A 23959-nucleotide genomic window follows, 5' to 3' on the forward strand; every position below is an offset into this window, starting at 1 on the left:
TTTTTTTAGATTTTTGTAAAAATATAAAAAATATATATGAAAATATTTTCTAATCAATATTATATACTAAATGAGTCCTTTAAGGTAAGAACTTTATTTAAAGTATGTGTTGGTCGATGACAAAAACAGTGAACTGTTTTGATAATTTCTTATTTCCTGATTTGTCGATGTTTATATAATTCTTTACATTAAAATTAAATATATATTTTACTATTCCAGTTTATTGCATGAAGAATTAAAAAAGAAACTAAATGATTGTAAATACTTGCAAAAAATTCAAGATGAAGAATTCAAATTACATCTTTCAGCGCAAACCAAACAAGTTAATGATATGGTAAAATAAGTTATTTTCAAATAAAATTATGATTTTGTTTATATATATATACAACCCTTGGAATTAGGAAAAATGAGGTCGGCAATAATTTGCCAACCTCAATTTTTTTGAGGTCAGCATCAGATCGGCAAAAATTCTTTGATACAAAGGTCTAACCATAAAACATAGAAATGAGGTCAGCAATTTTTTGCCAATATCAAATCTCAGATCTCGGCAGTTAGGTCGGCATTCGGCAATGCTGACCCTGATTTCGAGGGTTGTATATATATATAGTTCTATAAATTGTTGCCTTTGGGAGTAAAAATGATTCTTTAGCCAACAAGTACGTCACTTTTAATTACTTTTGACTTTTGTCCAACATTTCCGTGTTGTCAGAAAGTTAAAACTATTAAATTAATTACAAAATAATGGTATTTAAAAAAAAACGCAAAAACGCAAATTTAATTGACCAGAATGTTTTCAAAAAGTTTTGAATGTTTTTACTAATATAAACAATGTTTTTATTTTTACTTTTTTTAATAAAATGTTTTTATTTTTTTTGCTGTAAATTATCTTATAGCCTGACTTGCAACGGAGTGCTTCTACATCGACTGACAAATAGCCTGACTCGCAACGGAGTGCTGCTACATCGACTGACAAATAGCCTAAAATGCAACGGAGTGCTGCTACATCAACTATCTTATAGTCTGACTCGCAAGGGAGTGCTGCTACATCGACTGAGGGTTTGGTTGGGGCAGGCAGTCTATCAATTGAAAAAAAAAAATTCCGGTAAAATTCTTGCATTTTAATTTTTTTTTTGTGTCAACAAAATACGAAAAAACTTTCTGACAACCAGTGCGACATTGTTTTTATAACCTTTTCAACAATGAAATTCAAACTTGTTATTTAGATTCTTAATATAGTTTGCAAATGTATATATTCAAAATAAGAATAGAATTACTTATTTTATGTGTGTTTGTTATTTGTAATATTTTAATCAAAATAAAATAAAATACTCCTTAAGTTATTACTACAATTTATTATTTGTCTTTAAAACCACACTTTGCATTTTTTTTACTTTTTTTTGCGAAATTTGGAGATTTTATTACGAAAAATGTTCCTTATGTGCAGTATCAATGATATTCTGAAAAAATCAAACATGTGCCAAAATACCTTACATCATTAGTAAATACGCGGTTTTCAAGTCGTCTTTAAAAACAAATCATTAACAATTAAGAAATAAAAAGTTTTTTTTAAGTTTACCAAAAATGTTGATTTTGTAACATTTTGTTTTTGCATATCACGATTCAATATTACTTGTTAAATCAAAAAAATATTTTAAATATTTAAAAAGATTGTGTAAAAGTTTCTTCTATAGCTTATCTAATTTATCTAATTTTTTTTTTTTGTTCGTGTTTTGTTTCTTTGCTAAGGAGGAAAGACTATCAGATAATCTTTTTTTGGTAAGACTGGTGGAGCTTTTCGCAGAAATCCTGAAAGCAGAGCGAACTCTGTCAACTGATATCAATCTGTTCTATTTTTCCTATTTGTTGTTGTAAGGATGGACATATCACTGCATCATGCCGACGGCTCTTTCTGCATGGTCTTTGACAACAATGAGACTATTGGGATAATTTTCATTTTAAATGAAGACTGTATATGCTAGTATTGCAGTGAAAGTGAAGGTCAGTCTTTTATTCTTTCTTCAGTTAAACCACTAAAACCAAACATAAGGTAAGAAAACTCATCTACCAAAGGGGCTTAGCTTGGTGGATCTTTCTCAGTACTAGCATTTTTTTCTATCTCCTTTCTGATATCTTTTTTTTTGTTGTTTTCCTTTTTAAAGTGTTTAGCCTAAGCACTGACGTTACTGCAATGCAATTAATTTCGGTAATGCTGTAAATTTTGATAATTAGACAAGAAATCGGGGGCGCTTAGTTACAAATGCGATATTTAGTTAGGTAATCATGATGCTGTGATTTTTATAGAGTGAATGACTGGACGTTATATTGTGAGTTACTTTTTATTAAAAAATTGAGTGCAATTTAATGCTTTTTTTTATCGCTTTTTATCGCATAATTGAATAAAATTGCTTTTCTGCTGACCGTCAATGCGGTAACGCCAGTGCTTAGTTCAGCTTTTGGTATTTTAAATGAAAGAATTGTATCTGCAATTTTTTGTATATCATGCGAAGGCAAATCCTCATCCAATAGAGCTAGTGAAATTATAGTTGAGTCCAATTACTGAGTGTGCTTGTAAAGCGAATCAAGCACAGCATTAACTGCTTTTGGATTGCAGCAAATATTTCTAAATTGATGCATCTGATGGATAGCTTTAACATCTAAGTTGGGGGCCTTTGACACATACTTGATTCTAAATACCACTTGACATAAAAACAGACCACAAACTCCGCGATAAGCAATATTGGAAACATACAACAAATGAGTTGACTACAAAACCAGAAAACAATAAGTTTTCTGGTTCTGTAGTCAACTCATTTGTTGTATGTTTCCAAAAATGTACCATTCTTAATTCTGTTATATGATGCCTGCATGCTAATTTTAAAAGATATTTATTTAAATTGTTGGATATCTTTATGATTAAGCAATTTTTGATCCCGCTACTTCTTGCAGTTTCTTAACCTTAGCTAACACAGTTACAATCCAAATTTTCACATCTTTCAAAATTGTTACAAAGCGAGCACGTAAGCAAACTGATTTTTTTGGTGGTTTTAGGCAGTATAGATTGCAGGTATACCAGATGTTGTAAAATATCCATGGCTGTTGGAAGTTGAACATCTAAACACGTATTTGTTTTTATTCATTATATTTTATTGAGATAATTTAAATCACTCTCTATCTTAAATATATAATATACATTTGTTCAAGTTTCTTTCTAACTAGAAATTACCTGTAACCAAGGTTGCACTGGCGAGGGAGGTTAAGGGGTATTCAAACCCCCCCCCCTCAGGCCCCTGCAATGTCTGAAGGTCCTGGGCCTCTATAAATTAAGATAGACAAATAAAACACACACAAATACAAATTAATAATAACTAATTATTGTTAATATGCATCAATTTCAAGAGTTTTAAGGATTTAACTTATTTTTGCTAAATTAAAAAAAGGGCTCCATCTATGACTCCCCCAGGCCCCTCAGTGTCAGTCCGACCCTGCCTGTAACTTCTGGTTTAGCTGCTTTAATAATAAACAATTTTTTTTTAATTAGATCTTAATTTAAATTTGTTTTTCTTTATACATATTTATTGCAAGTTTAGTACTTATCATTATCATTAATCTAAATAACCAAGAATATATTTGTAAATATTATTAAAGCCAGAAAAATACTTAATATATTCTTTAAGTGTTTGCTATATTTTATTTCACTTGTTAAATGATATATACAACACATTATATCTTATTTTGTGTTTCTGTTCGCTACTTATAAAATTATAAGTTAAGTATAAGTTTTTAAGTTATAAGTATTTTTTTGTTTGGTAATGGTATCTAACATACATAAAATGAGTAAATCTATTCTTATTTTGAATATATACTTTTGCAAACTATATTATAAACCTAAATAACAAAGTTTGAATTTAATTGTTGAAAAGGTTATAAAAACAATGCCACACCACGTAATAAACTTTTTTTAGCCAATTTAAAATGTAAATTATACCGTTTTTTGAGAAGAAAGAAAAATACCATATTTTTTAATCAAAAATACAGATATTTATCTAAACCCTGAAAAAATATTTATTATAAATATTTATGCTAACCTTGCCCTCAAGACACTTAAAGTAATCCATTTTTGGTCATTTTTGGGTCCATTTTTTTTCCAAACATGTGCTTTGATGGCATGGAAAGAGTGGTTCAATGGTGCTCAAATTTTTTGTAAGTTTAAACATATTTGCTTCAAATTTAGGTGATTTGGTTTTTCATATTCTAAATTTTTTTTTTTTCTGAACACCCCTAATATATATATATATTAGGGTGGAGCGATTTTCATAGCAAAAAAAAAGAGTTTAAAAACCAATATTACTGAGACAAGAATCAATGTCTATTAATTATAAGATAAAAGTAAAAAAAGATTTTGATGAGATCTTGAGGGTCCTCTTTGGAGTTTAAATTCTTGACAGGTCCTAATATTTTTGAATTTTTTTTTATCTAAACCATATCAACCTTGGACTCAAAAAAAGCAGAAAAAAATGCTTGTTTCATAAATAATAATCTTATTAAAAAAATTTTTTAGTAAAAAAAATACTTGCAAAAATATACCTTAAAACCCCCATTTTGTTGAGGACGGGGGTTTTTAATGAAAAAAACAACTCTACTTTTATAATTTTTTAATAAAAACAAATATTATTTTCAAAATCAGCATATTATTTTGCTTCTTTTAAGTATCAAGTTGATATAGTTTAGAAAAAAAAAATTTAAACAATATTAGGACCCATCAAAAATTTAGAATCCAAAGAGGAACCTCAAGAACTCATCTAAACTAAAAAAAAAAAAGAGTAAGGTTCTTTTTTCACCAAAAGATATTGATTTGCTGCTCAGGCAAATCAAATTTCAAAAGTTTTCAAAATCGCTCCACCCTTTTATATATATATATAGTCTTTTTAAAAAAGTCAAAAATTTTTTTTGTAAAAAACCTTAATATAAAAGTCATAAATCATTTTAAAAAAAATGAAGAGTGCAAAATACAAATTATGATAACTTAAAAAGACTTGAAAGATTCATTTTCTGACAAAAAGCATTCTGGTTTTCCAACATTCTGGACTAGAGGAATCCAAGTTCCTCAACAATCGAAAATGGGTCAGTCAGAAACAATTGTGTCTTAAATTCGGTTTAATTCAATAAAAGCTAAAGAAAGAAACAGAAAACTTGTTAATTAGCTCTATAGTGCAAAATCACTTCTGGCCATCAATGATGAAAAATACTTTTGTGTTTGCAGGTGGTAACATGCCTAAAAATTCTGGATTCCGCAAATATCAAGAAAAATGCCACCAAATGTTCCTCAGCATGACCAAATTGTGAACTAAATTTTAGTCAAAAATAAGTAGTTTGTTTTAAAAAAATTTTATTTGTTAATAAAATAATGTTTTTGTATTGTCCAACAATTTATACATCACCCACTAAATATGGATAACTATATTTATTATATGAATATATTATTTTTAAGAATAAAATTTTTTCTTTACCATGAAGAATATTTTATTTTTAAGAAAATATTTTTTTCTTTATCATGAAGAATATATTATTTTTAGAAATAAAATTTTTTCTTTATCATAAAGAAAATATTATTTTTAAGAATAATATTATTATTAGAATACAATTTTTAAAATAAATATAATGAATATTAAATCATAGTCAGTTAAAGTTTTCATTAAATGAAACAGAAGCTGGTACTAGTTTTTCCACCTTTTCTTAGATTTAATTTTTTATGAAAATTTTAGTCAAAATAAAGTAATAGATTAGAAATTTAAATAAATGAAATATATTATTACTTAGAAAAGATTATAAAAAAAGCCACGCCAAGTTAAGAATAAACAGTAAATAAAACCTTAGATAAAGTTATAGTAAAAGTTTTAGCATCCAACTTTTTATTCTGGAGTTAGAGATAGAATGGAAGTGGATATACTAATGTGTGTGTCTTTTTAAATTTTTTAAATAGAGTTATTGTCAATAAAATACTAAGTAACTTTAGCTGTAACCTTTTTTTGTATATATAAAGTTATTCACCCTTCATAAGTCCATGGAGGCCGCTATAGTTGAGGAGGCTACTTCTTTTTCTTACCTGTTGATACACTTCTCACCTCTACACCATGAGTACTGCATTCTTGTTGTACCGTTAAAAAATGTGTTTTTTAATCTGCATACTACTTACAAATTTATGATTTAGAGTGTAAAACTTTGTTTTTTTTAATTGCAGACTTCGAAATGTTTTTCAAGTTTTCTTGAAACTTCTAAAAAAGTAATATCTCTATATGATACAAATAATGGTAAGTAATGATGTAATATAATAATAATAATAAATAATATAATAATATAAACATAAATAAATAATATAAATAGTATAAATATAATATATAAATATAATATATAAATAATATAAATATAGATAATAATATAAATATAAATAAATAATATAATAATAGTGAATAAGTAATGATGAACTTAATGAATTAAGTAATAAGTAAATTATTTTAAAAAATTATAAGAGGATTGCTGTTTTTTATTTTTTTTTAACTTTTTGTTTCTTCCTTAGAATCTTCTCAGTTTTTTTTTCAATATCCTCTTGATGAAGTTTTTGCAGAAGAAGAGAAATTCACTTCTGCTCTTGCGGAGTACACTAAAAAACAGTTTTTCCAGGTTAGTTACATTATTTAAATTGTTTATGCAACCTAATTTATTTGTTGTATTATTGGATTTAATATTTTTGTAATTACCAAGGGGATCAGTGATATAGCAGAAACTAAAGATACTTCTCAGTATGGTTTATTGGATCTCAGTAATCCAGACACTCAAATTTTAAAAGGTTTTTTTTCCTTACTTTTTTATTAATAATATTTGTTTCTCAATTAATATTGAGAAAAATCAAAAATCAATTAATATTGAGAAGTAATAAAAAATGTGTTAAATTATAATTTAATTTAGAAACATAGCTTTTATGATTTAAAAAAATTAAATTTTTTTTTATTTTAATGAAATAAAAGGAGAAAGTCATGAGGAGAAAATGAAACATCGTAATGAACTACTTCGTCTCCAATCACAGTAATTTAATTTTTTACTAAGCATTATTTTTCTTGAATTAATAATTTTAAAATGATTAATAATGAATTTTTAAAATATTAAATTGCATGAAATACATAATATTACAATGTTGACATAGTAATACTCAAATATTTCTGAGTATATTGTAATAGGTGTTAATAAAAATGATATGCAATAAGATATTGGTTTTAATTGCAAGATTATTTGATTTTAATTTGCTTCAATACTAAAATTTATTGTTCAATAAAAAATAATAATATTGTTGTGTCACCAATATTTTATAGAATAAATGTCAATATTTTATGGAGTTTTAGTGTTTTAGTATGATTAAATTTTAATCCTATGTTTAAATGAATTTGGAAAAAAAAAACTTTCAACGAAGCTTTATAATTTTTAAATCCATTTTTTTATATATATATATATATATAAATATAATTAAATCGATTGCAAAATTAGCATCTGCGAAGGTTGCATCTTTTTACTCAGGATTAGATTCTGTATCTCTATAAATCTCAAATCCATCCTTGTATGGAATACTGTTGCCATATCTATCGCCATATCAACTTGTTTCTCCGCGCAGCGGCCTTGTTCGTCAAGGTTCGTGTTTCGGAGTTATAGAGTTGAGAGAGGGTTATAACCACAATTAAGTAGCCTCCTCATCTGTAGTGGCCTTCTGGGCCTTGGGGAGGTGAAATAACAAAAACAAAAAAAAAATATCTGGGGCGGATCTTCCAATGATGCCCTTTCTCTTTTTTAGACATGGTGCAAAAACATTGCATTGTAAACATAGTTGGATCTGCTCTTATAGCCAACCTCTAACCATTGTTACATAATGTTGCTTCTCTTTCTCTTTTCTATAAATACTATAATGGACACTGCTCTAAAGAGCTAGTGTCTCTTGTGCCATCTATTTAAGTTCATTCTGATGTTTTTTGACATTCTATTAAGTCTCATCCATTTACTGTGACTATTCCTAAGTGCTCAAAAAATTCTTATTTATCTAGTTTTTTTCCTGGAACATCAGTTCTTTGGAATTCGCTTTCTTTATCTTGTTTTCCTTATTCTTTTACTTTGTGGTCTTTTAAGTCATCTGTTAATCGTTATCTTGCTCTATAAACTTTATCTTTTCTCTTCCAGTAACTTCCAACTCTAATAGTGTCAGTCTTGTTGGAAGTGAAGATGTTTAAAAAAATATATATCTTTTTATATGTTTTGTGTTCTAATTTTCAAAATGTAATTGAAAAAGTTTAAAATTTTTATCAGGTACATGCAAAGTGAAATGAAACGTCTTCAGTCTGAAGTTAATTTTCATGGTGTAAAAAAAGCTCTTGAAACTGCAGAAGAACAATTAAAAATGCTGACTTCAGATTCTTTCAATATTGATGAAATAGATTTTGAGTATGAGTATTTAATTTTTATTTCAATACCAGTTTTAGCAAAAGTTTATAGCACTGTCCAATAAAAAATTTATATGTCTTATGTAAAGTTGATGATTTAGCATTGTTTGGGTATCTTGATCAGTACTTTGATGGTGTTTTGACACCATTTTAAAAATAGCATGGCTGTTTGTTTTTTTTTAGAATAAATTTTAAATATGAATTTAGCTAAATTTAACAAAAATATAAATGAAATAAAATTGTAATAAAATTTCACTAAAATTTTGTTGGACAGTGTAGAATACATATATATATTATTATTATTATTATTATTATTATTATTATTATTATTATTATTATTATTATTATTATTATTATTACTATTATCACTATTATTATTATTATTATTGGAATTATAAAAAATTAACAATTTGATATATATAATTAAAAATTAACAATATCTACCAGTGTAAAACATCATACTAATAAAGGAATCTAAAAGGTTTTGAAATATATCTACCTTAAAAACTTCTTTTAACTAAAAAATTAAGTAGGAAAGGTAAATTTATTTATTTGTTTTAAGAAATACTTTTTTCTTATGGCTCATCAAGTAAATTATCTTATTAGGATGTATTCTATTAGCTTAATGACATCAGAAGTGAAGAACAACAATGTGTTTTTGAAACTTTAAGTAATGAAGAAAAAACAATTATATGTTTACGCTTTAAATTGAATCATCAAGCTTAAAAATATTATGTGAAAAAGACACCACAAAATGTTTGAAAGTATATTCTATTTGGAGTGAAAGCTTGTTTTCATCCTTGTTTTGAAGCTAATTCTTAAACTGCCCACACTCAGTGCCTTAATCAGCGAAAACAAAATCAATGAATCAATGCATAATAACTATTGGCAACTTTGCAAAAAGTTATGATTTTGTAATTTAAAATGTAATATAGAGCTATTACTGGAACACCCAACAATGTTTTTTACATTCATTAGTGACACACTATGAAGACAATGAAGGTGTATTAAAATATATTTCTTAGTGATTTAAAATGAGTACAAAATATTTTAACTAATCTTGCCCACATTTAAAAAAAATTTTCAATCTGTCCAAATTACATTTATTCACTGATGGTTGTGCAGGAAGTATAAAAAATGTATTAGCTTTTACAATCTATGCCAACTAGCAAGTGAATTTGGTCTTAAAGCTGAATGTAACTTTCTTGCCATGTCCAATGTTAATTCACTATGAAATGGGATCAGTGGAACTGTAAAAATATTGACAGTGCAAGAAAGTTTGAAACGATCATACCAAAATCAAATTCTACTTTTTTATTCCCAACATAAACATATTTTAAAAAACTATCTGTTCCACAAGCTTGCTCTAGTTCTGGTAAAAAATTTATGCTTAAAAAAGCAGAAATAGAAGAAGTTAGTACTTCTATTTCTGCTTTAAAATGAAAAAAATATTGTGAACTATTACAAATACAGTCAAAATAATATACGCCTTCAATACCTAAAAATTATTTTAAGTAACTTTTTAAATTATAGTTAACTTATTCTTATTGTATTTGCAAATATTTTTTTGTAATTTCTTAAATTCTTGACTTTATGGTTTTTGTTATTTTAGATTTATGCTTTTGGTTAAATGTAAGATTATAAGTAACAAAAGATATTAAAAGCAACAAAAAAAATAGTTTGAATGTGTTTTGAGATATTGAGGCTCAAAGTTGGATCAAATAAACTTTGTTATAAAAAATTCTGATTCACTTCCAACAAGGCAGCAAGTAACCACTTTGGGAGTTCATCAAAAATAGAAAAGTAATGAAAGGCAGCAAGCAACTACTATTAAGTTGGGAGTTGCTAGAAAAGAAAGAATAAATTAAAATAGCAAGGAAACAGTTGACAGAAGACTTGAAAAGTTGAAGGTTGTATGTCAGGAAAACATGAAAATGGGAAAGATTTCCATATGGTTATAGTGCAAAAAAAAAAACTATACAAATAACTGTTTAGACTTTGCTGAATGAAGAGTCAGGCGTGAATCAGTTTTGGTTGATGGAACTAGTGATGATAGCTTTTTTGAGCAGCGACCATGGTAGAAAACAGACCATTTGCAGAAAAGAGAAAGAGATGAAACTTAACACAATGAGAGAGAGGCTCAAGCTTGGCAGATTGAGCAGGTCCAACTATGTTTACAATGTGTTTTTGGACCTTGTTTAGAAGAGAAAGAGCATTATCAGAAAAACTAGCCCAAATATGACAGCAGTATTCCATACTAGGGCAAATAAGAGATTTGTAGTGATAGAGAAGGCTGACAGTATTGAGTTGTTTACAGTAAATTACTGAGTTTTGTTGGAGTTAAAATTCACAAGCCACTGCAAGCCCCAATCTGTTACAGAAGTAAAATCAGATTCAAGATCAGCTGTTCAAAGCGATCAAAAAAGAAGGGTTTTTTTCTATACAGGAGTATAAAGTTGAGTCATCAGCAAATAGAGCCACTTTAGATATAAGGTTGTCAGGGAGATCATTAATGTAGATAAGAAAAAAACAGGAACAAAGATAGAACCTTTAGGTACACAAGAAGTTACTGGAAATGAAGAAGATTGTTTTACTTAGAGAAAAATGTTGTACTTAAAGAAATGATTTCCCAGATGCACCATATGAGGCAAGCTTATGGAAAAGACCAGCATGCCAAACTTTATCCAAAGCTTTAGATATGTCAAGAGCAATAACCCTTGCCTTGCCGCCTCCATCTAATGCACAATAAAATCTTTTAATCACAGCAGTTAGCAGTCAGTAGAGCAAGAAGATCGAAAACCATATCGTTTGTTGGACAGTAAATTATTTGACCCAAGATAAGATATTAGAAATTTGTTGATCAAAGATTCAAAAACTTGTTTTATTAATTTTTAACCATGATCCTTTCATATTTTGGCTTTTTAAATACATTTATTGAATTCTGCAGCAAAAAAGCGTTATAAATTTTCATATTTTTGCTATTGTTATTCCTTTTTTATTAAGAATAACATTTTCTTTTGAATATCATGAAAACCAGGTCAATATTAGAATTGCCATATCTTGTCAAGTACTCAATATTTTTAATCATCAACACAAGTACTAATATTATGAATGCAATTTTTTTTTATAAATTGGAATCATGTGTCAAAACATGAAACAGAAAAGAAGGCACATAGTTCCATGAGTGGTTTGATGTGGAATTACCGTGTGGTGTTTGATGTGGAATTACCGTGTGGTGCCTATGGACAATTACTTTGTTCTTACAATTTTGGATGGTGTATTTTGATTCATTACTAAAAAAATTCTTTGTTCAAAATTTTTTAAAATTGTTTTACAAAGTTTAATTTCTTTTAAACAGTCTGATAGTTTTGATAATGGTTTTCTGGAAGCATCACATTGGTATTATGTTAGCACCACAGTTTACAGTCTCTTAGTGTTTTGTTAACTATTTGTCTTGATATTTAACTATTTGTCTTGATATTGATAAAGTTATTATGCTTTGTTTGCTATATGGCACTTTAAGGAAATCAAAAAGTGGTGGCATCGTACTTTTTTGGACTTGTCGACTGAAAAATATACAATGCTTATGTTTTTTACAAAAAAATGTTTAATGAAAATATCAGTCTTCTTAACTTTCAAAGATTAGTTGTGCAATCCATGGTTATAAAAGGAAAGCCACTAAATCAAGATTTAGTGGCATTCCTTTTATAACTATGGATTGTGCAACCATGATAGTGTTGGAAGGAGAAGATGACATTGGTAGACCAATGTCATCTTCTCCTTCCAACACTACAAACAAAAGAAGAAAGTCAAATTATTCAGTAGCATTATTATTTTTTTTTTAAATTTAGAATTTGTTGGCTAGAGCACAATGGAAAACAAGGAAGGTGTGAAGTCATTTCAAAAAAGAAGATTGAAGCCATTTTTCAAGTGTGACACTTGTAAAATTTTCTTACATATTAACAGCAAAAGAAACTCTAAAGTATTTTATGAGTAGTACATTTTACCTAAACATTCTAAATAAAACTTTTTGTTGGTTTAGATAATGCCTGTCATATTTGTTCCATAGTGATTTTTAAGACAGCCAAAATCAAAATATATATTTTTTTATTTAATATTTTAATTTGTATGAAATCATAAAAAAAAGTCTATACTAAAGTCAAAATACAAAAACAAAAAATTGCACCTAATTCTCACACAAAACAATGAAAGAATTACACCCAACTCACACAAAATAATTAAAGTATTACACCTAACTCACACAAAGCAATGAAAGAATTACACCTAACTCACATAAAAAAATGAAAGAGTAACACATAACTCACATTTAAAGAATTACACATAATTCACAATTAAAGTAACACATAACTCACAATTAAAGAACTACACATAATTCACACAAAACAACTACAATTACACTTAACTCATACAAAACAACAAAAACTTTCAAAAGCAAAAATTTTAAATTACAAACAATATTTATTTCACTTATTTTAATTTTTTTTTTAAGAAAATATTTGAAAAAACAAGTTCCAATGAACTGTTGCTAAGTCTTGTTCTTATTTTGGACATGATGTTGCCTGTAAATAAGAAAATACTTAGTTTACATTTTGAGCTTAGTTTATATTTTGGGTTCTTTTATTTGGTGCCTCAAAAAATGAAAGTTCATCTTTCAATGTCTTTGTGAGGTGTCCTGCAGGCACTTCACAAGATTTATTATTTATTTTTTCATGGCTTTTTTAAAAAATTATTTCTCTGATGAGTAGTTCGAATTTCTCTTCATCTGAATTGTTGTTCACAGTTGAATTCAGAAACATTTTAGATAAATTGTTGTTCACAATAGAATTCAGAAACATCCTAGATAAATTGTTGTTCACAATAGAATTCAGAAACATTTTAGATAAATTGTTGTTCACAATAGAATTCAGAAACATTCTAGATAAATAACTTTTCAGGCAATTTCATTATTTCAGTTTTTGAAGCTAAAGGGAGTATATAAAATTTCTTTGTAGGGTCGATAATGTTTTGAGGATTATGCAAATACAATAATATAGTTGCTCTTTTATTGTATTTGCATAATCCTCAAAATCTTTGAATTCTATTTTTCTTTTTTCTCAAGCTTATTTATCTCAAGCTTTTAATAATTTCAAATTTTTTTCAGTTTAATTTTTTCAGTTCATTTAACAGAAAAATGAATATACCTTTTCTAGTTAATAAATTGGCATCATCAGAGATGCAAAGACAAATTTTCTTTGCATCTCATTGACATGCTGGGCATGTTACAGAGATGCAAAGAAATTTGTTGAAATTAGATGTAACTAGGAATTAAAAATATTTAAGTAATTAAAAGTTAATTTATTAAAAAATATTAAGAATTTATCTGCTTATGTGTGTGTGCATGTGTGTGTTTGTAAAATAAATTTCTATTATAGTAATAACAGTTTTTATTATAGTACAATTCATAAATTACATATAAAAGTAACTTTAAAAAATGATTAATATATACATTTTTATTAATATAATTTACTGGTCTAAGAATTTTTTAGAAACTTTTATATATACAATAAATATATAAAATAAATTTTTATAATGATATAATCATTATAATAACAATTTTTATTATAATACAAGTCAAATTACTTATAATAGATCTATTTATTGATATAGGACTTTAAAAAACATACTAACTTTAAAAAAACTATTAACTTTAGTAATGTGAGAATTTAAATAATTATAATTATCTAAAAATGTATTTAGAACTATTTATGATGTTCTACTAGAACAAGAAATATTAAATTTTATAAGATTTAATCTTTTATTTATTTTTAAAGTATTTTTATAATTTTAAAAGTATTTTTATAATTTTAATTTTAGCAAAGAAATAAGGTTATTAACTGCTGAGTTAAAATCAAAGAAAGAATCATGTGACAACTTGTTCAATGGTGAAATTAAAACAATATTACTTGAACTTGAACAACTTTATTCAACTAAAATTATAGATGGAAACTGTGATCTGAAGATTGCTCGTCAAAAGTATTTTTTAGAAAAATTAGACGAGGTTTATTAATTGAAATGTTTTATGTTTAAATTTAAATGTTTCTTCATTTTTAGAGAGAGACTTTATAAACATTTTTTTCTTTATCAAGATAACAAAAAAAACTTTCATATTTATGTGAAGTTTTAGTTGACTTTTAATATGATAATGTATTTTATTATATTTATTTTTATTTATATAGTTATTCATATGGCTTTGTATGTGGTTTTTTTGTTGATTATCTATATATTGTATTTAAGTGGTTATCTATATAAATTTTACATGGTGCTTTATCTATATATTGCTTATAGGTGATTAAACATTTGACACAGCAGAGTTCTAGACAGCATTGTCTTTCATTGATGTATGAATTAGAACTTAAAGAACACAAAAATACATATTATCTACTTGCTTCTGTAAAAACTCTTCTTAGTAATGAAATCAAATCAATGGAATCTAGAATTGTATCTTTTTATCTGTGGTATCTAGAATTGATCTTTTTCTTTTTTAAATAAAAATCATAATAAATGATGTTTACTTTAACTCCATTCTAACAGAAATTGTTAAATGAACCATATTTCAAAGACATACCAAAAGATAGTGAAACAATTTTATCTAATGATACATTTGCTAATAGACTCTACGATGCTATTGGTATTATTTTATCTATTTTTTTTTATCACCATGATATTATTGAAATTTGTTTCTTTTTTTCTTTTTTTATTGGTTTTAGTTATTATTTTTTTAGTTTACATTATTATTGATTATTTTCTATATATTTTTATAGTTATATATTATAGTTGTTAGATTATTTTCTATATATTATAGGTTTTTAAGATCAGGAGCATTATGATCACCCTAGTACTGGTAACATGTAATTCATTACAACTTGCCACATATCCTCCTGCTTTGCAGGCTTTTCTAGGCAAAGGTTAACTCTAGGACTTAAAATACACTTCTTTGTGCACTCACTTCTGGTTAAGCATCTCAGTCATATTATTAGAGAGTTTAAGTACAGAGAGTTTGTTAGTATAAATGCAAGTTTGCTACCACAGCAAGTTTAAAAAATGTTAAGCATAAAAAACATTTTTGACATGCGCGTTTCAAGTGATAAATTATTTATGACTTAATTTTAAGTTAAAAGTATTTCCAAAAGCAATTCCAATAACAATTCCAAAAAAAATCAGCGCTATAAACAATCAAAGCGATTATACTAGAAAATCTGCATCAAAGTTTACTTAAAATTTAAACATGACATTGGGAGTTACGAGAGACCTTAACATCAAAAATATTAAAACAAATTATTCAAAACAAAAGTAAGATTTTAGACTCATTAATTATTCATGTAATGTATGTTTTAAAGCAGTTGTAAGAAATAAGATTTCTAGTGTATTTTTTAAACAGGATATGTTAGAAAGGAAGTTTCCCTAAGACTTATTAATTATTTATGAGAAATTCTTTTTTATTCCTACCACTGCCTTGAGATAATACTTGTATGCTTAAACTCTATATTAACTACATTCGTTACTATATTGTAAAAGGCAAAGACTTTAAGAGTAAGAAAAAAGTTTCTGTTGACCAGCATTGCACCCCACTCTATCAAATTTTTATTTTTTTATTTTGTGCTTCTGTTTTGCACCTCTTTACTTAATCAAGTTTTTTTTTTGTTTTTTTTTTTTTGTTAGTTCACCTCCCCAAGGCTATAAAGGCCATTATAGTCACTCTATAACTCCAAAACACAAATCTTGAGGAATGAGGGCGCTGCGCGGAGAAACAAGTTGATTGTGATACTACCAGGGATGTTGTGGGGAATCAAACTCGGAATGTTTTGCTTATGAGGCTAGCGCTCTATGGTTTTCACTTCACTCTACTCTATAGTTCAGGTCAATTTTCACTCCACCCTATGGTTTAAGTGAAACTTCACTCTACCCTATGGTTTAAGTCAAACTTCACTCTACCCTATGGCTTAAGTCAAACTTCACTCTACCCTATGGCTTAAGTCAAACTTCACTCTACCCTATAGTTTAATTCAAACTTCATTCTATCTTATGGTTTAAGTCAAACTTCATTCTATACTATGGTTTAACAGGTGATATCCAAAAAATTAGAATTTTCATATCTGGCTATAATAAAACACATGTTTAGAAAATGAAAATTATATTTATTTTAATTGAAGATACATCGCTTACCTTTAAGAAAAAATTATGAAAAAATTTGAATATGGTCCATCATCAGTGGTTCAACGTAGCTATGTCATGATGTTGGAACAGGAACTTTGTACAGCATTTATATCGATTTGACGTATGCATTCTTAGCTTGAAATACTTGGCTTGAATTTCTTGAAATTCTTGGCTCTTCAGTTGTTTTTGTATGCTAATGAACTCAAATATCTAAAGAAATCTTCAATTGGACAACACTGAGGCAAATTTGTTGGATTGTGGTTTTTTGATACATATAGAATGTTTTGACTTTCCAAGAAGACTTGTGTTTTTTTTTTGGCATAATGCAATGATGCTTTATCTGGCCAAAACATGTAATTGCCATCTGAATAATGTTTTTAGAGAAATGTAATCAATATTTTCTGCAAACATTGAATCTGGTATAATTCTTGATCAATAGCCAAACCACTTGAACCTTGGTTAGAAAATTCCCCTATCAGATATGGCAATGTACAACATCACTTATTGTTCAAACTTGTGTTTATATTTGCATTTTACTTTTGGAGTTGTTGTAGAACTTTTATCTGTATAATATCAATAATATCCTGGAGTTTGCGTTTCGGAGAGGGGGAAGTAACTTTTGTCATGCAAAATAAAACGTTTTCCAGTGTAATTTTGGGTCATCCAGCAGCATTTAGACTTCATGGTTATTATTTGTTGCTCAGTGTATTCCAATGCTCTTGTTTTTTTCTGCAGACTATTCCTTATTTTTTGAGCATTTTGCAGATAAAAAGGCTGCCTACACTTGAACTTATTTGCAGCATCTCATTGACTTATTGAATCATTGTTGTTGAAAGTACCCTGAAGCAAACAAAGTTCCTTCTTGTTCATTATTTCATTATTTTAGGTGATTGGTCATAGGAGTGGTGTTGGGAAGGGATGGGTGGGGTTTGTGGGTTTGTATCATCTAAGATTTATAATTTTTTTATAATTTGATTTTGAGCACCTAATATTTACTAAATTTTTGTTTATTATAGTAAAAAAGTAAAAAAAGTACCTTAAAAAGATGGTTGCTTCAGACTTATCAAATGCTGGTAAAGCAACATGCTCTACTAGGAATGTTTGGCTTGTTGGACATTTGGCTTGTTTTTTCAACAATAGATGAGCTAAGTCAGTTTCCAACAAGTGGTGTTGCTTTACATCAAGTTTTTTATGAAATAATTGTCAAAAAATCAACTATATTGATATCCTGCAATACATTTGCTGATAAAACTATGATTTTCTGGCTCAAGTCCAATATTCCAACTGAAGCAAAAATGTTGTAGGTAAATTAAAAAGTATTCACATGCATGCTGATCAGGGTTGCAAATAACCGGTTTTTTTGAAAAAAACCAAAAAAACCATGGTTTTTTTGGTTAAAATTAGGTTTTTATTAAATAATGGCGTATTTTTTTAGACATTTTTTGTGGTATCAATAAATTATGTTAGAACTACTTTTAGTTTTGCTAAATATTTAAATATTTATTTCATCAGGAAGTTTTCTTAACGATATATATATGTGTGTATGTGTGTGTGTGTATATATATATATATATATATATATATATATATATATATATATATATATATATATATATATATATATATATATATATATATACATATACATATTTATATATATATATATATATATATATATATATATATATATATATATATATATATATATATATATATATACATATTTATATATATATATATGTATATATATATATATACACACACACACACATATATATATCGTTAAGAAAACTGATGAAATAAGTTCATCAGGAAGAAATGCTTCTTGATGAACCTAATGAAGGAGAAAAAGCCTGTAGAAGAAAACAGTTAAATAAGTGTTATTACTAATTTATTACAGCTCTGTTCTATAAGAACACTGAGGACTCTATTCTATGAAAAAACAGAAACAAAAATCATGGATTTAAAAAAAATATCTATATTGAAGATTAGTTATACTTGTTAACATAACCCTGTTTTAGTTTTCTGTTGTAAGTTCAAATCTTTTTAAAAAAACATTAATTTGGTTTAAACCAACATTTTTTTAATTGGTTTAAACCATGGTTTAAACCAATTGTTTAAACCATTTGGTTAAAACCATGCAACCCTGATGCTGATCTAATACTTATTGAATACTCTGCATGTTCAAGAGTCTAAGCATAGAAGTATTTACTCTTAACAATGGACAAGAAATCACCACTGAGATGAATACATTTTTTGACATTAACCATGGTGAATGGAATTTGGATGAAATTTCTTTAAGAAAATTCATCTAAATAATACTCTTTGGATGAAAGTTCTGACTGTTATAGGTCAATTTAAACACAAAAAGCCTTTATTCATCCTAAACTTTCTTTATACGTTTAATAATAACTCACTTTATTATGGCTGAGGTAGAGGGAGTTGGTAGGAGAACATCATTAAGTGTATATAGACCACTGGTACCCACAATTGAAAAAACTGAATGTCTAGAAATGTCTAGAAAAATTAAGCTTTTTTTAATATTTAAAATAGTTTTTTTTACCTTCACCTCCACTTCTCACCCCATCTTTGTTTGTCTAGGAATAAGTCGTTGCTATATACATTCATATATAGGAAGTGATATATATATATATATATATATATATATATATATATATATATATATATATATATATATATATATATATATATATATACATTCAGAAAATAAAATGATTTTATATCTTAGAGGCACTTTAGAGGCATTTTTATGTTCCTTTTGCTTCGTAAATACACCACAAAAAATTTTAAGAACAATATTTAGAAATGCCTCAACGACCTCGAAATTTCAGCATTTTTAGTCATTTTTAAGAATATTCCAAAAAATTAATTTTTTTTTATTAACATAAAAAATATGCAACAAATTTTATATCTTGACAGTAAATTAAAAGGAAGTTTTATTTTAATACTTTTCCATTAAAACTGTTCAGTTTTCACTATTTGTTCCATGTGTTCAGTTAACTGCTCTGTTACAACCAACATCTGAAAGTAACGTTTATTTCTTTGGATTGGGAAATTTTCGCCAGTGACATTTCACTATTTGAAACAAATAGTGTTTTTGCTTTTCTTGTTTTATTATTGAAGAATTAAATGCAGTGGCTAGAGCAATAGCTCTTTCTGCACTATCATTGACAACTATTAGTGCCTTAACGGTTTTCTTTGCGGCCTGATAATTTGGAATATCTGACCACTTCTCAATATCCTCCTTCAGAAAGGACATGTCTAACTGTAAGGCATCAAAAAAGAAATGTGAAGATGGTCCAATGAAATACTCCAGAGGTTTTGCACTCAGATCTTCTGTTCCAGTGTATCAGATTGATCAACAATCAAGTTCTTGATTGTCTGCAATCTGATCTTGCAATTTTGCTACCATAGGTTTTTTCTTCATAACAGTCATAACTGATGAACTTCATAACTGATCAGAAAACAAACCAAGCAGTGCTAGTTCTTCTCCAAGATACCATAAATGGTGACCCACTCCTTTCGACACAGTTGTTGAGATTACTTTTGATGTTGAACTGTACTTTGTTAATGCTTTTATGAGATTTAAATTGTTAAATGGAGCATCGCATGAGTATAAGCAGGTTATCCATGCTTTTACATAGATAAGCGCAACAAACAAACCAAATTCCAAACACCCTGAACTTTCGCGTTTGGTGAGCTTAAATTAAGTTTGAAATAAGAAAATTTTTAAAACATAAATTATTTTAGGCATCCACCTCGCGTGGTAAAAAGCACCAGGAACTCGGAACTGTATGCATCGAGGTAAAATATCTCCAAGAAAGATCAAAGTAAGTTCCAAAAGTTCACAATAATCTTCTCTGGGTAAATTTCCTGCCTTTCCATTCAACACTCCTAAAATAAAATCAACTAGTTCTCTCTTCAATTCTTAAAGTTCTTCATTTAAACAATGATCAGTGCAAGCTGTATATGTTTCTTGGTCTATGTTTGGCCAATACTCCTGAAATCGACAAAATAGCAACACATTTGGACCAGAGGATGGACCGAAAACTGCCTTGAAGACATCGCCACACAGAACTTCATGCACGTGATGGCAACATGCCAACCAGAGCAGATTTTTCCAAGTTTTTTTTCTAAAATTGTGCACGCACCATTTAGTCGACCTGTGTTTGATGCCGTAGTGTTGAAAGAAATTCCAACTATTTGATTTTTCAATTTCCAATCAGAAATGGTAACCATTGTTGCATTTGCTATAAGGTCACCAGTCCCTTGTGCCATTTTAGGAAGTGCAGATGCAAGTGCTGAAGAAATAACATCTAAAGCAGATACCTTTGCACATTTAGAAATTGATGGAGGTTTCTTCTGACAATGTTCCTCAACAAAATTGTTATGTTGTTGAACGTATAGTCTTCATTGCTAGATATAGCATTGTCTGCTTCGCTTGAACTATCTGATGATGACAATAATTCTTTTTCTATTTCCAGATATTCTTTGGATTTTCCCTTTCTCTCCTCTTCTTTGATACCACATTGAACTTCCTTTTGCATTCTTGATTCTTTACTTTCTTCTTTTTTGACAAAATTCTATCTACACCTCCCATGGCATATTTTCTTTCTGAATGTTGATTCTGCAAAAAAAAATTTGATCTTCTTCTATTTTTATCAGCTTCATGCATTGTGGTGAGCAATATCAAAAAGACAATTTACTGAGTTCAAAAAATTTTCTTCTTTTATCTGCTGTGCTTGCCCACCACGACTCTTGTTCTTTGAAATATTTCTGCATCTTTCCAATAAAGCTTCAGTTTTATGAACAACACTTCTATGTTCAACAGTTGGAATTCTAGCTTTGGCCTCACACACTTTTGTCCAGATCTCACACAGCTGCTGGACTACAGTTTTTATGGCATCTTTTAGAGTTTGACTGTTCTTTTGAAATAATATATTCTTTAAACTCCCAAACTTGTGGGCAAAACTCTGCCACTAAAATTTGGTTAAGGTTCCCCAATCAAATTGGGGAAATCAAATGTAAATTTTTGATCTTGTTTCAGCCATTATTGCTGTCTGCCAACCACTATTTGGTTTACATTAGCTTTATAATCTAATCTTTGGTAACTATAAGTAAATAAATGTTTTGCATTATTTCTTTTATTTTAAATTTGTTTTAACATTGCTGTCTGCAGTCAAGGTTCCACCATTTTGTTTGTTTTATTTTTATTTGTGATCTATGGCCTTTGGTGAATAATAAGTAAGTAAATAAATACTAAATACAAATTCTTTGCAGGTAATAATAGTAATTACTAATTAGCTCCTGGAAATAGGTACAAAAGTAAATATTTTAAAAATCAAGTCTGAAAATGAAAAATCTGCAAAGCTTAGATCCCATGAGGCAGTTCTAAATAATTTCCGATTTCAATAATATTTCATTGTTTTGTTTTATAGGTCAAAAGGATAAATAAATATCAAAGTGCCTCTGTAATTGGTTGACTGTAATTTTTTGTCTACAGAAGCTGTAGACAAAAAATTACAGTCAACCAAAGTATATGTATATATATATATATATATATATATGTATATATATATATATATATATATATATATATATATATATATATATATATATATATATATATATATATATATATATATATATATATATATATATATATATATATATATACCAATATACCAATATACCAATATATATATATATATATATATATATATATATATATATATATATATATATATATATATATATATATTTATATATATTTATATTTACATATATATGTAAGTATGTACTGGATTTGTATTATTAGTACCTCCCAGCGACAAAGTAGTTTTATACAAAACTTATCAAGATATAGCTGATCATGCAAAACAAGCAGTACCACTGGAAAGTTATGATGAGCTCGAACAACTAAAGGATTTGTAAGTATAACACACACATATAATCCAATTTGCACAAATTTAAATCAATTGTTTAGTGTAATTAACAATTTTTTAAAAAATTTTCAATTAATTTCAGAACTGGAAAATTGTTTAAGTTGATAAAATCATCACAAATATGTTGCACTTTTTTGAATACTATGAAGATTAATAATAGTATAGCGCCAAGAAACATGCTCTAAGATTTACGGATTTTTATTAAATAAAAGCTTAGCATAGCTTAAGTCATAAAATAATATCAAGAGAGGTATCGTTTCAGCAAAAGAAACATAGTTTGATGGAATAGGTCATAAATTCAAAAAAAAAGAGCTGTATGATTATGTACTTAATAAAATAATTCTAAATATAGTGCTTGTAAATAACTCGTAAAACCACAAAAACACGGACCACAAAAACACAGGGTGAAAACAACTAATAATTAGTTATTAACTGTTTTCTATATTTGGAATAATTTTATTAAGTACATGATTATACAGCTCTTTTTTTTTGTTGAATTTATGACCTATTCCATCAAACTATGTTTCTTTTGCTGAAACGATACCTCTCTTGATATTATTTTATGAACCCTAATGTAAAAAAAGTGAAATTTATTGCTGAATTCTTGCTAACATTTATACAGTGTTAATATAATTTAAGACAAACAGCATTGAAGAACGTAGAGCACTTTTTGCAAAATAATTACCTGAAAGAAGGAGAACAGGTTTGATTTTTTTAATTAAGTTTTTATACAATTAAATTTAAATACCATCAACATATATATAAATATATAATATATATATATATATGCATATATATATATACATATATATATATATATGCATATATATATATATATATATATATATATATATGCATATATATATATATATATATATATATATATACACATATATGTATACCGTTAATGTACATATGCACAAAATGGTTCATATTTTATTTATTTTAGATTTCTTCTCTAACTAGCAATATTGAAGAAAATCTCTCGCATTCAGAGCTACAAGTTAATGAAATAATAAAAGATATTGTTTATAAAAGAAAGGTTAACTTTTAATTGCTATTTAAATATAGTTTTTTGAATTTTTGAATCGTTAATTATTGAATTATTACATAAAAATGGTTAATTATTATAATTATTTACATAAAAAGTTTCAGGTTTAAAATAGTACGCTAGTTCAAGTTAAATTTTACCGATTCGCTTACAAATTTGTATTAGGTTTTCATCATTTCACTTAAATTTAATCTAATTCTGTGTAAAAGGTATTTTGAAAAGATATTTTTTTTATTGAGTTTTTTATTTTGA

General features: G+C 27.2%; 1 protein-coding gene across 1 annotated transcript in view; it reads left to right on the forward strand.

Moving 5' to 3' along the window:
• LOC100200111 (HAUS augmin-like complex subunit 3) overlaps positions 1–23959 on the forward strand; it is a 26866-nt gene continuing 2907 nt past the window's right edge. The window contains exons 1-13 of the mRNA XM_065801195.1: positions 1–84; positions 220–334; positions 6239–6308; positions 6575–6678; positions 6760–6844; positions 7023–7080; positions 8344–8478; positions 14352–14535; positions 14823–14975; positions 15069–15165; positions 22530–22641; positions 23296–23359; positions 23606–23698. Coding sequence (XP_065657267.1) covers positions 71–84; positions 220–334; positions 6239–6308; positions 6575–6678; positions 6760–6844; positions 7023–7080; positions 8344–8478; positions 14352–14535; positions 14823–14975; positions 15069–15165; positions 22530–22641; positions 23296–23359; positions 23606–23698 — 1284 coding nt within the window. The 5' untranslated portion in view covers positions 1–70. The remainder of the gene's footprint in view (positions 85–219; positions 335–6238; positions 6309–6574; positions 6679–6759; positions 6845–7022; positions 7081–8343; positions 8479–14351; positions 14536–14822; positions 14976–15068; positions 15166–22529; positions 22642–23295; positions 23360–23605; positions 23699–23959) is intronic.

This window comes from Hydra vulgaris, chromosome 07, assembly GCF_038396675.1.
Source record: "Hydra vulgaris chromosome 07, alternate assembly HydraT2T_AEP".
Taxonomy (NCBI): Eukaryota; Metazoa; Cnidaria; class Hydrozoa; order Anthoathecata; family Hydridae; genus Hydra; species Hydra vulgaris.